Consider the following 13,786-nt stretch of genomic DNA (forward strand, 5'->3'; position numbering starts at 1 on the left):
GAAGAACCAGGAAGGACACAGTCAATTTTCTGTTTCTTTACCAATACTACTATGAACTCAATCAGATCCTCACTTGAGGGAAAGGGACACAGACCTTGACTGGTTCCCCTTGAGGTCTCCTCATCCCTCTCCTATTTCCCTATCTGAGATTAAATGGTTTTGAGAGTGGGATGGGAAAAGAGAAATTTAAAAAGAGAAGAGAAGAGGAAATACGGAAAGGAAAGAAACTGAAAGAAAGATGCTGAGGCAGACAGGGAAGGCAGAGCTCCAGAGAAGCATGCACTGCTCTGAAAGGAAGGATCAGAAGGAAGGCCATCAAAACACTCAACACTGCCATCCACCCTACTGCCTTGTTCCACTGCCATCCTTACTTCAGGGACAGAGTAGGATTCATGGTGCTGAAACATCCAAGATTAGGACTGAATAGTTACATCATGACATGAAGCAGTTATGGGATGTCTGGACCTGAAGAAAACATTTCAAGCTAGACTGACACATGCCTGCCTATGCTCTTTTCCACATTTGGGAGGCCATGGCCTTAATTCCCACACCCAAAGTATGTATTATGTGTGAAGCCTCAGTTCCAGCCTTTTTATGGTATGCCTTTTTGTCAGAAGCAAAATCTCTCTCAAAAACATTTTTTTTCAGTTCTTCACATACAAATCCTCTTATCCCAAAGAGTAATTTACAATTCTATTAGAACCACATCTAAGTCCAAGAAAAATCTGGAATGTCACACAGCACCTCTACCCTTGAGGAGCTATGACCCGTCTTTCATACTGCAGTTGAAAACCTCTTTATAACAGACACCATAAAGCCTCTATGGCCCAGTGAAAGATACCTGCTTCCTTAATTCACAATATTGCTCAAATGATAAAAATTCATTTGTACCATTTAGTGTGTCTCCGTGAAACTGAGGAGCTGCTGGTTAGGATAAAGATACTGTTATAGAACAGAGAATACAAATCACTTGAAATCTATAACCAGTTTAACAACAAAGACAGCCAGAAGCCCTCTGCTACTCCGGGTGAGAGCAGGAGCAGGTAGATGGTAGAAATGCCCTCCCTGGTACCCGTGCCCAGTCACCCTGCAAGGCATGACGTAAGATGAAAGCATCTGCTGACTCTCAGAGGTATAATTACAACCAGGGTGGGGGTGTAATTAAAGCAAGGGTAATTTACCTTAAAGAAGATAAAAATTAAGGATTATTAATGATCATAATAATTAGCTCTTTTATATCTAAGAATCACAAAATGCTTTACAAGCTGCAATTATCACAGCTCCCCTCTGAGGAAGGGATTCATATCTTACAGTTCCTCATTTAACAGTGGGAGGAAGCAATGGGCATCAGGGAAGGCAGAGGGAGGTGGACTACTGTCTCCTCTGTCATCTGTCCTATAAGTGGTGAAACTAGAAAGAGGCCCCAGAAGGGCTGACTCTTATTAAGGTGAGTACCCTCATCCCCAAGTCATCACGCAAACAGATGGTCCATCCCAGAACAAGTGATTCATCTCATTCTGGCCTGTTGGTCATTTAAACTGCCACAATGCAATAAAATTATATCATATCAGCAAGCATTTTTTAAAACATCTAGTAGAAATAAAAGATATAGCACTACCTTCAAGCAACTTAAAACCTAATTGAGAACACAAAACAAGCACCCATTAAACTAGAGAAGAATATGAAAATTACACATTAACTAGTACTAGATTGTAAAATGCTGACTATGTATGCTGTGGGGGGAAATTTTTAATAGACAGATCATTGCGTGTAAAGGTCAAAGAAGGTTTTGGAGAGGAGATGGAACTTCTCTGGGGCCTAAAAGAAATTATATTAGGTTTTAGACTGACAGAGGTGAGGTCTAGGAGGTGGGTCAATGAATAAAAAGAAATGATCAGAAAACTTGAAAGATTTAACACATAATTTTTTTAAGAAGTCTTTGATGGAGAAGTGTTTGAAGTACTTTAGATTTTTTCAAAGCCATGTAGAATCACCCTACTTTGAACACTTTCCCAAAGTGTCAACATCATAGTTTATGCTGGGTTCTGGAGAAGTACATTAGGCTAAAGATGACAATAGAACCTTCTCTGCTTTATCTAAATTTTCACTCTGGAAGTTATCCAGTTGAGCTAAGTCAGGGCCTGGGCCAGGTAAATGCCACAGGATGTCAAAAAGTGACAAGGCTTCATATTGATATAATATTAAAGCATCTAAGTGATACAAATTTTATTTTCTCTTTTCAATTCCTCTGTAATAAAGAACTCAGGTCTCAACGTCAAGTGCCAGGATAATACTATAGCTGTGCTCTGGACTGATAAAGAAGGGCATTCTTGCAGAAATGGAGCAGGATCACCCAGGTCATTCCTGGGCCAGTCAGTAGTATTCTCTGACCTCTCAGTGTCTCAGTCTCCAGTCTTAAAAAAGAGTGATATTGGAGCTTTTTGTATGGAGATCTTTCAGATTATAACAATATTTTTATTTTTTGATGGTCCACAGTAAAGGAACACTACTACATTCCAAGAATTCCCAGTTAGTCTTAACCAAAAATAGACTGAACCAATTTGTTAGCATTTGATATAATTTTCTACATTCTTTAGCATTTACCAACATTTTGAAAAACTAGAAAGCCATGGAAACTATTTCCCTGTCCAAACCTTATGTTACAGACTCCTTTTAAAATGATATTCTCAAATAATGACAGTGTGTAAAATAAAAGAACATTATGTAGCAATGAAGATACTTCACCAGGAGAATTTCAAACTTGATTTTGGATTTAGCATCTGAATCTACTTTACAACCTTCCTGATGATGGACCAAGAGCAGGAAGGGAGGCCAATTCTCTTAGGGTTATGCAGGTTTTTAAATATTTTCCCTTATGCTGAACTGACTTTAAATAAAAGTGGGTAGGAGAACCATCACTGAATTTAAGATCTAGCTTCATTCAGAGAGGAGAAAGGATTTTTCTGTTATAATAAACGCAATTTGGGGTATTTTTTCAAGGCTGTTCAAAAGCATATAGTGGGGGGAATTGTCATTCTAACTACAATTTTAGAATGGTTAATGCTACTTTTCCCTTTATTTCCATGGAACCTAACACTTTCCAGTTCCCTTTTGGGTTTATTCACTATAGGAAAGTAATGGAGTCATGCAAATGCATCCCATCACCTGAGCTGAGGTTTCCCAATAGATCACACACAGGAGAATACAAACAAAAGCAGACATAAGGCAGGCCTTGCCCAGGTTATTCCTTGAAGAACACTCATATAAAAGGCTAGTGCCCTCTGTGAAAGAGTGAGCTTCCATGATCACATGATTGCAGTGCAGTGTGATCAGTGCTTATGATGATCCTATCTTAGAATCCAAAGAGTAAGAGAGCTGCATAAAACCCTAAAAAGAAGGGGAAAAATGAGAAGTCTTCACCCTTCACCAATGAGTTGCCACGTCAAGTTTGCTAACTTAGCCCAAGAAATAGTGACAGTACTGACAGTCCTAGGAAAACCACTAAATTGTAGACTTCAGTGTTGAAGTCCTTAAGAGGCAGAAATTAGCCTTGCTTATAATTGTCTTCCCACTCCCTGTCACTTCTACCTTCCTCTGTACCCCACATCTGGGATGGCAGCAAGTGAGGGGGCAAATAGAGTTCAACTCCATTATCATTTGGACCAATCTGCAAATAAAGAAATAGCCATCAAGATTTAGATTCCAAACTTTCACTCAAGCCATTGACGGATCCTATAATTGCCTCAAAATTCAGAAAACCAATACTTGCCTCTGTTAGACAAAGGAGGAGACAAAAGTGCAGAGAAGCCATTGAATCATTTAATAGTCTTCATAAATTATGAACGAAAGTTTCACATAGTCTGAAATGTAAGGATGGAAGTCACTGACAACCATGGATAAAATCCAATTCCTTACAATAAAACAGCACTGAAATTTGCAAATGATCAGCCAGATTGAGAAAGCCCTGATGGATATAATGGGCTAGAATGACTGATTACCTCAATGTGCTTCCAGGAGAAGCAGACTCAAGTGTTTAGGTGTCATAACCATTAGTAACTTAGGCTGAGCAGGATGATTATATCTACAATAATGCATTACACCAGCTCTTTTTCCCCAGGGGCATCAATATGCTAACAAGAAAAACTAATGAACAAACTTCATTTAGGTTTAATGTCTCCAAGAATGAAATTTCACAGATTTCAAATTTTCTTATGAACAGTTTAATAAAAATATATTTCTAAGGTACCCTTCCAAACTGCTTACTAAGGAGGCAGTACCCAATCTGTAGGAAAACCATCATAAGATCCGGGAAACAAATGTAAAAATTTTTCCCAACTGCATTTTTAGAGAAGAAACTAACCAATTCTTTACATCTCTCTCATTGCCCTAGAACTGAAGCAACAGCTTCTGGCACGGCTTATGAGCAGCTCACCATGGACTGTCACATCCCATGGAGACAGTCATTGGTCTTCATCAGTTCATTTCAAAGTTTCTGCTTAATCCCAAACTAGAGATTGTATCTTTTACAAAGCAAATGGCTTAGAGTTTACTCCTTTGTAATGAAGTAATAATCAATTAAGATTGCGAACATTTAATACCTTTGTTTTATTATTTAATTTAGTTTTAACAATTAAAGAAAATTGGAGATTCTGCCAAATGTTCTACCCTCTCATGTTAGGTGGGGCCAGTACTGTGAATGTCAGGAGGCAAGGTCTGTGAACCTCATGCCAAATAGCTACGTGAGCAAATAGTGAGATAAACAAGCCATTTGTGGAGACAGAGGTGGAGCTGGGCTTGGTTAGGAATGAATCAGGCCATCCCACAGAGTGGGTGTCTCCTTCCCAAGTTGCTTTCCAGGGCACAATTAAAATCCCTATAAAAGGCCCAGCTCCCAGTTACCCAGTACACTTGCCCGTGGTGTCAGCGAGCACTCAACTTCTTCCTCTGGTGAAGTGGGTAAGTCCCATTCTGTGGGATCATGGTCTTCTTTATGATTCTCCATTTTTATAGCTACTTCAGATGTTGGGATATGCGGGGAGGTTCTATGTGCCAGAAGGTATCGGTATTTTGCAGGGATAAATAAACTTTCACTAACTCTATCCCATCTTCTTATGGTTGGAGCCATCACTTGAACTGAAGCATGGCCCTTCTCCCTGGGCTCTGAACTCTATACTTTTGTACATCAAGGATGATCATGTGTGGCTCTGATAGGGTTCATCTTCCTAAAAACTGCTATCTCAAAAGTTTGTTACCCTTCTATTCTCTTTTACATTGGTTCTACCTAATACAGGCCATCTTCATACAGTCACAGCATTTAAGGTATTGGAGTTGAGAAGTACATAAAGAAGTTAGCTAGATGATCCACTACACATATTCCACCAGCAAAGTCATTCTATGTATTCTTATAACATCGATCTACTGCTGGCTAATGTTTTATAAAAAGCCAAGATTCCAATGATGCATTTGGGTTTAACAAAACCAATATCATTCACAGTTTTCTGGATTCAGTTTGGTTGAGAAAGGACCTCTCAGAAGCTTTCAATACCTCAGTATCCGAATATCTGTACTAAATCTGAGTTGAGGCAGGTAACATACACTCTCTGTTTTCTGCACGTGTGTATCTGAATGTTACAATGCCATCTTTTGACTAGGAAGAATTATTATTTAATCTTTGAATTGTTGACTTATGAATTATATTCTATAACAGTTCCTAAATCCTTTATGGACTATAATGTTGGGGAATCATTCATACTCCCTTTTCATTGTTCTATCTTCTTCTAAATGTTTTGCTGACATGGCCTCTAACCACTTTAAGATACTCTCAAGTCTTCCTTCACCTTTTGGGTTTTACCTGTCCTCTTTGCTCAACTTTAAAGGAAGGTGTGTAGAAATATATAAAATTTTAATTTCTGCACTCCTCTATTTTCTACTCTGAAATATGGTGGAGGGCTGGAAGAAAGAGAGAAGAAAAGGACAGATAATCCACATTGGGTGGACAATCAAAAACTGACAACAGGATAGTCTGAAGATGATTCCCTCACTTGGAATTTCTCAGGATCACTCCTTCTCTTTCTGATACAATATTCAAAGATTAAAATGCTCTGAAAGTCCAGGTGGAAAATACTGCTGTAAATTCAAATTATTTAGGTATCTGCCTGAAATAGTGTGAATGAAGCTTTCCCAAGAGCAGAAACGGGATTTTGATTCTGGATCTTGTTTTATTGTTCTAGGTTTACTTGAACTTGAAAGAAAGAAAAAGATGTCACCACTTTTGAGAAGCATCTGTGACATCACTGAAATTTTCAATCAATATGTCTCACATGATTGTGATGGAGCAGCATTAACTAAGAAAGACCTGAAGAACCTCCTGGAAAGGGAATTTGGAGCTGTCCTTCGGGTAAGAACTAACAAGAAAATGAGATCTATTGACTTGAGGCTATGAGATTTATTCTCAGAGGAGACCAGAGCAGGGACTGGTGGCTTTATATTCATTTTACACCATGACAGATCTACACTACATCCCCCAATCATTTCTGAGTCAGAAGGTACTAACTTGGCATTGCAGTCTGAATAATAAAGTATTTCATGTACTTGACGGCATGGCCATGTGAATGAGCTCTTCATGGGACATTACCACAAAAGATGTCAAATCAAACTAGACTTGAAGGAACTTAGTTTCCAAATTTCAAAACTGAGATCAGCCTGATCTCTACTAAAATGGTGCTACCCGTAAATGTTTTGTTCTGTTTTCTAATATGGAATAGAAACCAAATCAAGAGTACTAGCTGCTTCAGATAGAAATGGCTACTGCAAATCTTCATAAATTTCCATTGTATCTCTCAAGGGTGAGTTCATTCTTACTCAATTAAAGCGAACTTGTGTTATTCTTTCTTGAGGTTGAGTAGCTTTGTTAATTTTACACACAAGTTCACGAGGCTGTTTTGAATCTTCACCTCAAGCTCTGCCTCTAAGGTGCGTAGGCTTGCCCGTCATTCTACTTTGTGTCTCTCTTCCTGCATCCTCCAGTTTGGTCAGCACTAAATTACGAGCTGCAAAAATTTCAAACGAATATATGCTTTAAAATGAGGGTTCACATTTTACATGGGGACAAGACTTGATACACACTGGACATTTTTCTGATTGCTCTGAATGTCTCTTGAATGTCAGCATAGCATAAAATATGTGTGAAAATAATTTTATCACCTGTAGATAGTACATTGTAAAATTTTTGTTTTCATCTTTTTTATAGAGACCACATGACCCCAAGACGGTAGATCTGATCCTGGAACTTCTGGATCGTGACCGTAATGGGCGTGTCGATTTCAACGAATTCCTCCTACTTATTTTCAAACTGGCTCAAGCTTGTTACTATGCTCTCGGCCAGGCCACGGGACTGGATAAGGAGAAGCGAGCCCGGTGTGACGGAAAGGAGAGCCTGTTACAAGATCGCAGGCAAGAAGAAGACCAAAGGAAATTCGAGTCCCGGGACAGACAACTGGAAGAAGAACCTGGGCAACGACGCAGGCAGAAGAGGCAGGAACAGGAGAGGGAGCTCGCTGAGGGAGAGGAGCAAAGTGAGAAACAAGAGCGACTTCAGCAGCGCGACAGGCAGCGCCGCGACCAGGGGCTATGGCGGCAAAGGGGAGAATGGAAAGAACAGGAAGAGCGCCGTGCAGAGGAAGAGCAGCTGCAGAGGTGCAAAGGTCACGAAACTGAGGCGTTTCCAGATGAAGAGCAACAACGAAGGCGGGAGCTGCAGGAGCTGAGGAGGGAGCGCCGCGAGGAGAAGCAGCAGCAAAGGCGAGAGCGGCAAGAAAGAGTGCTCCAGGAGGAAGAAGAGAAAGAGTGGAGGAAGCGCGAGAGAGTGCTCCGGCAGGAAGAGAAGCTGCAGGAAGAAGAGCCGCAGCTACAAAGAGAGCTCCAGGAGGAAGAAGAGCAGCTACAGAAGCTGGAGCGGCAAGAGCTGAAGAGGGAGCGCCAGGCGGAAGAGCAGCAGCAGCAAAGGCTGAGGCGCGAGCGGGAGGAGGAGAGGCGCGAGCAGCAACTAAGGCGCGAGCAGGAGGAGGAGAGACGCGAGCAGGAGGAGAGGCGCGAGCAGCGGCTGAAGCGCGAGCAGGAGGAGAGGCGCGAGCAGCAGGACAGGCGCGAGCAGCGGCTGAAGCGCGAGGAGGAGGAGAGGCGCGTTTGGCTGAAGCGCGAGGAGGAGGAGAGGCGCGAGGAGAGGCTGAAGCGCGAGCAGGAGGAGGAGAGGCGCGAGCATTGGCTGAAGCGCGAGGAGGAGGAGAAGAGGCGCCAGCAGGAGAGGCGCGAGCAGCGGCTGAAGCGCCAGGAGGAGGAAGAGAGGCGCGAGCAGGTGCTGAAGCGCGAGGAGGAGGAGAGGCTTGAGCAGGAGGAGAGGCGCGAGCAGCGGCTGAAGCGCGAACAGGAGAGGCGCGAGCAGCGGCTGAAGCGCGAGCAGGAAGAGAGGCGCGAGCAGCGGCTGAAGCGCAAGCAGGAGGAGAGGCTTGAGCAGGAGGAGAGGCGCGAGCAGTGGCTGAAGCGCGAGCAGGAAGAGAGGCGCGAGCAGCTGCTGAAGCGCGAGGAGGAGGAGGAGAGGCGCGAGCAGCTGCTGAAGCGCGAGGAGGAGGAAGAGAGACTCGAGCAGGAGAAGCGGCGCGAGCAGCTGGAAGAGAGGCGCCAGCAGTGGCTGAGGCGCGAGCAGGAGCTGGCTGAGGAGGAGCAGGAACAGGCCCGGGAGCGGATTAAGAGCCAGACCCCGAAGTGGCAGTGGCAGCTAGAAAGCGAGGCCGACGCACGGCAAAGCAAAGTCTACTCGAGGCCCAGCAAGCAGGAAGGGCAGAGGCGCCGTCAAGAGCAGGAGGAAAAGAGGCGGCGCCGGGAGCGTGAGCTGCAATGGCAGGAGGAGGAACAGGCTCGCCGGCAGCAGCAGGAAGAGGAGCAGCGCCGGGACTTCACTTGGCAGTGGCAGGCGGAGGAAGAGCGCCAGAGGGGCCGTCAGAGGCTGTCAGCCAGGCCCTCATTGCGGGAGCAGCAGGAGAGGCAGCTGAGAGCCGAGGAGCGCCAGCAGCGGGAACAACGGTTTCTCCAGGAGGAGGAGGAGAAGGAGCAGCGGCGCCGCCAGCGTCGCGAGAGGGAGAAAGAGCTGCAGTTCCTGGAGGAAGAGGAGCAGCTCCAGCGGCGGGAGCGTGCCCAACAGCTCCAGGAGGCAGGGTACGGCCCCCAGGAGGATCAGGAGAGGAGGCAAAGCCCGGAGCAGCGCCGCGACCAAAAATGGAGGTGGCAACTAGAAGAAGAAAGGAAGAGACGCCACTACACGCTGTACGCCAAGCCAGCCCTACGAGGGCAGCTGAGAAAGGAACAGCAGCTGCAGCAGCAGGAGGAGGAGGAGCTGCAGAGAGAGGAGCGCGAGAAGAGAAGGCGCCAGGAGCAGGAGAGACAATACCGCGAGGAAGAGCAGCTACAGCAGGAGGAAGAGCAGCTGCTGAGAGAGGAACGGGAGAAAAGAAGACGCCAAGAGCGGGAAAGGCAATACCGGGAGGATGAGGACCTGCAGCAGGAGGAAGAACAGCTGCTGGGAGAGGAACGGGAGAAGAGAAGGCGCCAGGAGCGGGAGAGACAATACCGCAAAGAAGAGGAGCTGCAGCAGGAGGAAGAGCAGCTGCTGAGAGAGGAACGGGAGAAAAGACGCCAGGAGCAGGAGAGAGAATACCGCGAGGAGGAGGAACTGCAGCAGGAGGAAGAGCAGCTGCTGAGAGAGGAACGGGAGAAGAGAAGGCTCCAGGAGCGGGAGAGACAATACCGCAAAGAAGAGGAGTTGCAGCAGGAAGAAGAGCAGCTGCTGAGAGAGGAACGGGAGAAAAGACGACGCCTGGAGCGGGAAAGGCAATATCGGGAGGAAGAGGAGCTGCAGCAGGAGGAAAAGCAGCTGCTGAGAGAGGAAAGGGAGAAGAGAAGGCGCCAGGAGCTGGAGAGGCAATACCGCGAGGAAGAGGAGCTGCAGCAGGAGGAAGAGCAGCTGCTGAGAGAGGAACGGGAGAAGAGAAGGCCCCAGGAGCGGGAGAGACAATACCGCAAAGAAGAGGAGCTGCAGCAGGAAGAAGAGCAGCTGCTGAGAGAGGAACGGGAGAAAAGACGACGCCAGGAGCGGGAAAGACAATATCGGGAGGAAGAGGAGCTGCAGCAGGAGGAAAAGCAGCTGCTGAGAGAGGAAAGGGAGAAGAGAAGGCGCCAGGAGCTGGAGAGGCAATACCGCGAGGAAGAGGAGCTGCAGCAGGAAGAAGAGCAGCTGCTGAGAGAGGAACAGGAGAAAAGGCGCCAGGAGCGGGAGAGGCGGTATCCGGAGGAGGAGGAGCTTCAGCACCAAGAGAGGAAGCGGCGATACCGGGATGAGGATCAGCGCCGTGATTTGAAATGGCAGTGGGAACCAGAAAAAGAAAATGCAGTTCGTAATAACAGGGTTTACTGCAAACGTAGAGAGAATGAACAGTTCCGGCAGTTGGAAGATTCCCAGGTGCGCGACAGACAGTCCCAGCAAGATCTGCAGCCCCTGCTGGATGAACCGCAAGAGAGAGATGGTGAGCAAGAGAGGAGGCGCTGGCAGCAGCGCGACAGGCATTTCCCAGAGGAAGAACAACTGGAGCGAGAAGAGCAAAAGGAAGCCAAAAGGCGCGACAGGAAGTTCCAAGAGGAAAAGCAGTTGCTGAGAGAGGAAAAAGAGAAGAGAGTTCGTCGGGAGAGAGACAGAAAATTCCGCGAGGAGGAACAGCTGCTCCAGGAAAGGGAAGAACAGCTGTTCCAGGAAAGGGAGGAACAGCAGCTGAGCCGCCAAGAGCGTGACAGAAAATTCCGCGAAGAGGAACTGCGCCGTCAGGAACGAGAGAGAAAATTCCTAGAGGAGGAACAGCAGCTACGCCGCCAGGAGCGCGAGCAACAGCTGCGCCAGGACCGCGACAGAAAATTCCGCCAGGAGGAACAGCTGCACCAGGAGAGGGAGGCACGGCAGCTGAGCCGCCAGGAACAAGAGAGAAAATTCCTGGAGGATGAACAGCAGCTGGGCCGCCAGGAGCGCCAACAACAGCTGAGCCAGGAGCGCTACAGAAAATTCCGTGAAGAGGAACAGCTGCTCCAGGAAAGAGAGGAACAGCAGCTGCGCCGCCAAGAGCGTGATGGAAAATTCCTGGAGGAGGAACAGCAGCTGCGCCGCCAGGAGCGCGAACAACAGCTCCGCCACGACCGCAACAGAAAATTCCGCGAAAAGGAACAGCTGCTCCAGGAAAGGGAGGAACAGCAGCTGCGCCGCCAAGAGCGTGAGGGAAAATTCCTGGAGGAGGAACAGCAGCTGCGCCGCCAGGAGCGCGAACAACAGCTCCGCCACGACCGCGACAGAAAATTCCGCGAAGAGGAACAGCTGCTCCAGGAAAGCGAACAGCAGCAGCTACGCCGCCAAGAGCGTGACAGAAAATTCCGCGAAGAGGAACAGCAGCTGCGCCGCCAGGAACTGGAGAGAAAATTCCGTGAGGAGGAACAGCTGCGCCAAGAAACGGAGGAAGAGCAGCTGCGCCGCCAAGAACGCGACAGAAAATTCCTGGAGGAAGAGCAGCTCCGTCAGGAAAGGGAAGAACAGCAGCTGCGCCGCCAGGAGCGCGACAGAAAATTCCGTGAGGAGGAACAGCAGCTGCGCCGCCAAGAGCGTGACAGAAAATTCCTTGCGGAACTGCAGCTGCGCCGCCAGGAGCGCGAACAACAGCTCCGCCAGGACCGCGACAGAAAATTCCGCGAAGAGGAACAGCTGCTGCAGGAAAGGGAAGAACAGCAGCTGCGCCGCCAAGAGCGTGACAGAAAATTCCGCGAAGAGGAACAGCAGCTGCGCCGCCAGGAACTGGAGAGAAAATTCCGTGAGGAGGAACAGCTGCGCCAAGAAACGGAGGAAGAGCATCTGCACCGCCAAGAACGCGACAGAAAATTCCTGGAGGAAGAGCAGCTCCGTCAGGAAAGGGAAGAACAGCAGCTGCGCCGCCAGGAGCGCGACAGAAAATTCCGCGAGGAGCAGCAGCTCCGCCAGGAGAGGGAGGAACAGCAGCTGCGCCGCCAAGAGCGTGACAGAAAATTCCGCGAGGAGGAACAGCTCCCTCAGGAGAAGGAAGAACAGCAGCTGCGCCGCCAAGATCGTGACAGAAAGTATCGCTGGGAAGAAGAGCAGCTGCAGCTTAAGAAACAGGAAGAGCAGAGGCTCAGGCAGGAGCGAGACGGGCAGTACCAGGCGGAGGAGCAGTTTGCCACGCAGGAGAAGAGTCGTCGTCAGGCACAAGAACTATGGCAGGAAGAGGAGCAGAAACGTCGCCAGGAACGGGAAAGGAAATTACGGGAAGAACACCTCCGCAGCCAGCAGGAGGAGGAACAGAGGCGCCGCCAAGTCCGGGAAACACAATCCCAAGAAGGGAAGGGCCATGGGCGGCTTCTGGAGCCCGGCAGTCATCAGTTTGCCAGCGTCCCAGTGCGCTCCAGCCCTCTCTATGAGTACATCCAAGAGCAGAGATCTCAATACCGCCCTTAAGAGATGCTGCCAATATCCTGACACCTGCCAAAGCTTCGAGCACGGGAAAATGAGAAACACTGGGTACCAAGTGATAACTCAGATGTTTCTGGTTGTGGGAAAACTATCTGATGTTAGAATGTCTTCTTCCAAAATCTTAAACTACGCTCATTTTATGTACTTTGTACTCCTGCCTTTTATTCTTCCTCAAGTAGTTCTTTACTGCAAGATGTCTTTCTTTTGCTCTTTGATGTAGATGTGGTGTGCATTTTTTAAAAAGAGTATAAATCATTTAATTTGTTTAAGAAATTTTGTTTGATGAACATGTTCATTTATTGCTTTCAGAAGCAACAAGAATAAGAAGATGATTTGAGATTCTAAACAATGGGTCTGTTTAATGATTGACCCATCTTGTGGAAAGTGCAGATACTTTTAATGTTCAAGTTGCTATTTCTTCTTGAACCTAAATTGATCATTTTCTCCAAACAGCTTTCCATCTTTTGTGGCATAATAAGCACAAATTCCAGGTAACTAAATTTTTATAACCCTTGTTGAATAATGCAGGAGGAGTGACCTCTGCATAAAAACTTCCTGTGAAATCAGCCCATTACTGGAAGAAATATCTGTTATAGATAGGTTTAGCTTTGAAGATTTAGAATTCAAATTAGATTTTTTTTACACTCAACTCCACTTAAACACATGATCTCATGAAGCAAAAATGAGGTGTTTCTCAAACAACTTCAGAGTTCAAATTTTAAAATTATGTCTGTTGTAGTCTGTAGTGTTCATTCTACTTCCCCAAGTTTTGATGAGTTTGAGAATATTACGAACCTTTGTTAATTTTAGCTTATTAGAAGGAAGCTGCTCAGAATCCCATAAACATCTGTCTTACTCTAGGGCCAATAAGAGATCACATAGAGCATGTTGGGGGTGTAAAAGGGAAAAATGTGTGAACATAGGGGCAAATTTCTAGAGGCCCTTTGACAAGACCCATCAGCCCACAATCATTTGAGACCTGTTGATAATACCTTAGAGATACTCTTGTTGAAATAATTGAACTGTGAAAAAATTAATAAATGTTTAGCAAGTAACTACTTTTGTCTGTTTTAACTCTGCGTCAATCATAACTCAAGATCTCTTGGTCTGGAAACTAACACAAGTTCCCAATCATGTAAAGGCATTTCATTACTTATCTATGTCCAAATATGAAAAAAGAGGGGAGAGAATTCTTTGTTTTTCCCTAAACCTTTTTTT

General features: G+C 46.4%; 1 protein-coding gene across 1 annotated transcript; it reads left to right on the top strand.

Annotated features, from left to right (window-relative positions):
* Positions 1–6,259: 6,259 nt before the first annotated feature.
* TCHH (trichohyalin) lies at positions 6,260–12,646 on the top strand. Its single transcript, XM_073008110.1, has 3 exons — positions 6,260–6,397; positions 7,250–9,597; positions 9,685–12,646. The coding sequence occupies exons 1-3, from the start codon at positions 6,260–6,262 to the stop codon at positions 12,551–12,553; spliced, it is 5,355 nt and encodes a 1,784-aa protein (XP_072864211.1). The 3' UTR covers positions 12,554–12,646.
* Positions 12,647–13,786: the final 1,140 nt, after the last annotated feature.

Source organism: Chlorocebus sabaeus, chromosome 20, assembly GCF_047675955.1.
Source record: "Chlorocebus sabaeus isolate Y175 chromosome 20, mChlSab1.0.hap1, whole genome shotgun sequence".
In the NCBI taxonomy this organism is placed as follows: domain Eukaryota; kingdom Metazoa; phylum Chordata; class Mammalia; order Primates; family Cercopithecidae; genus Chlorocebus; species Chlorocebus sabaeus.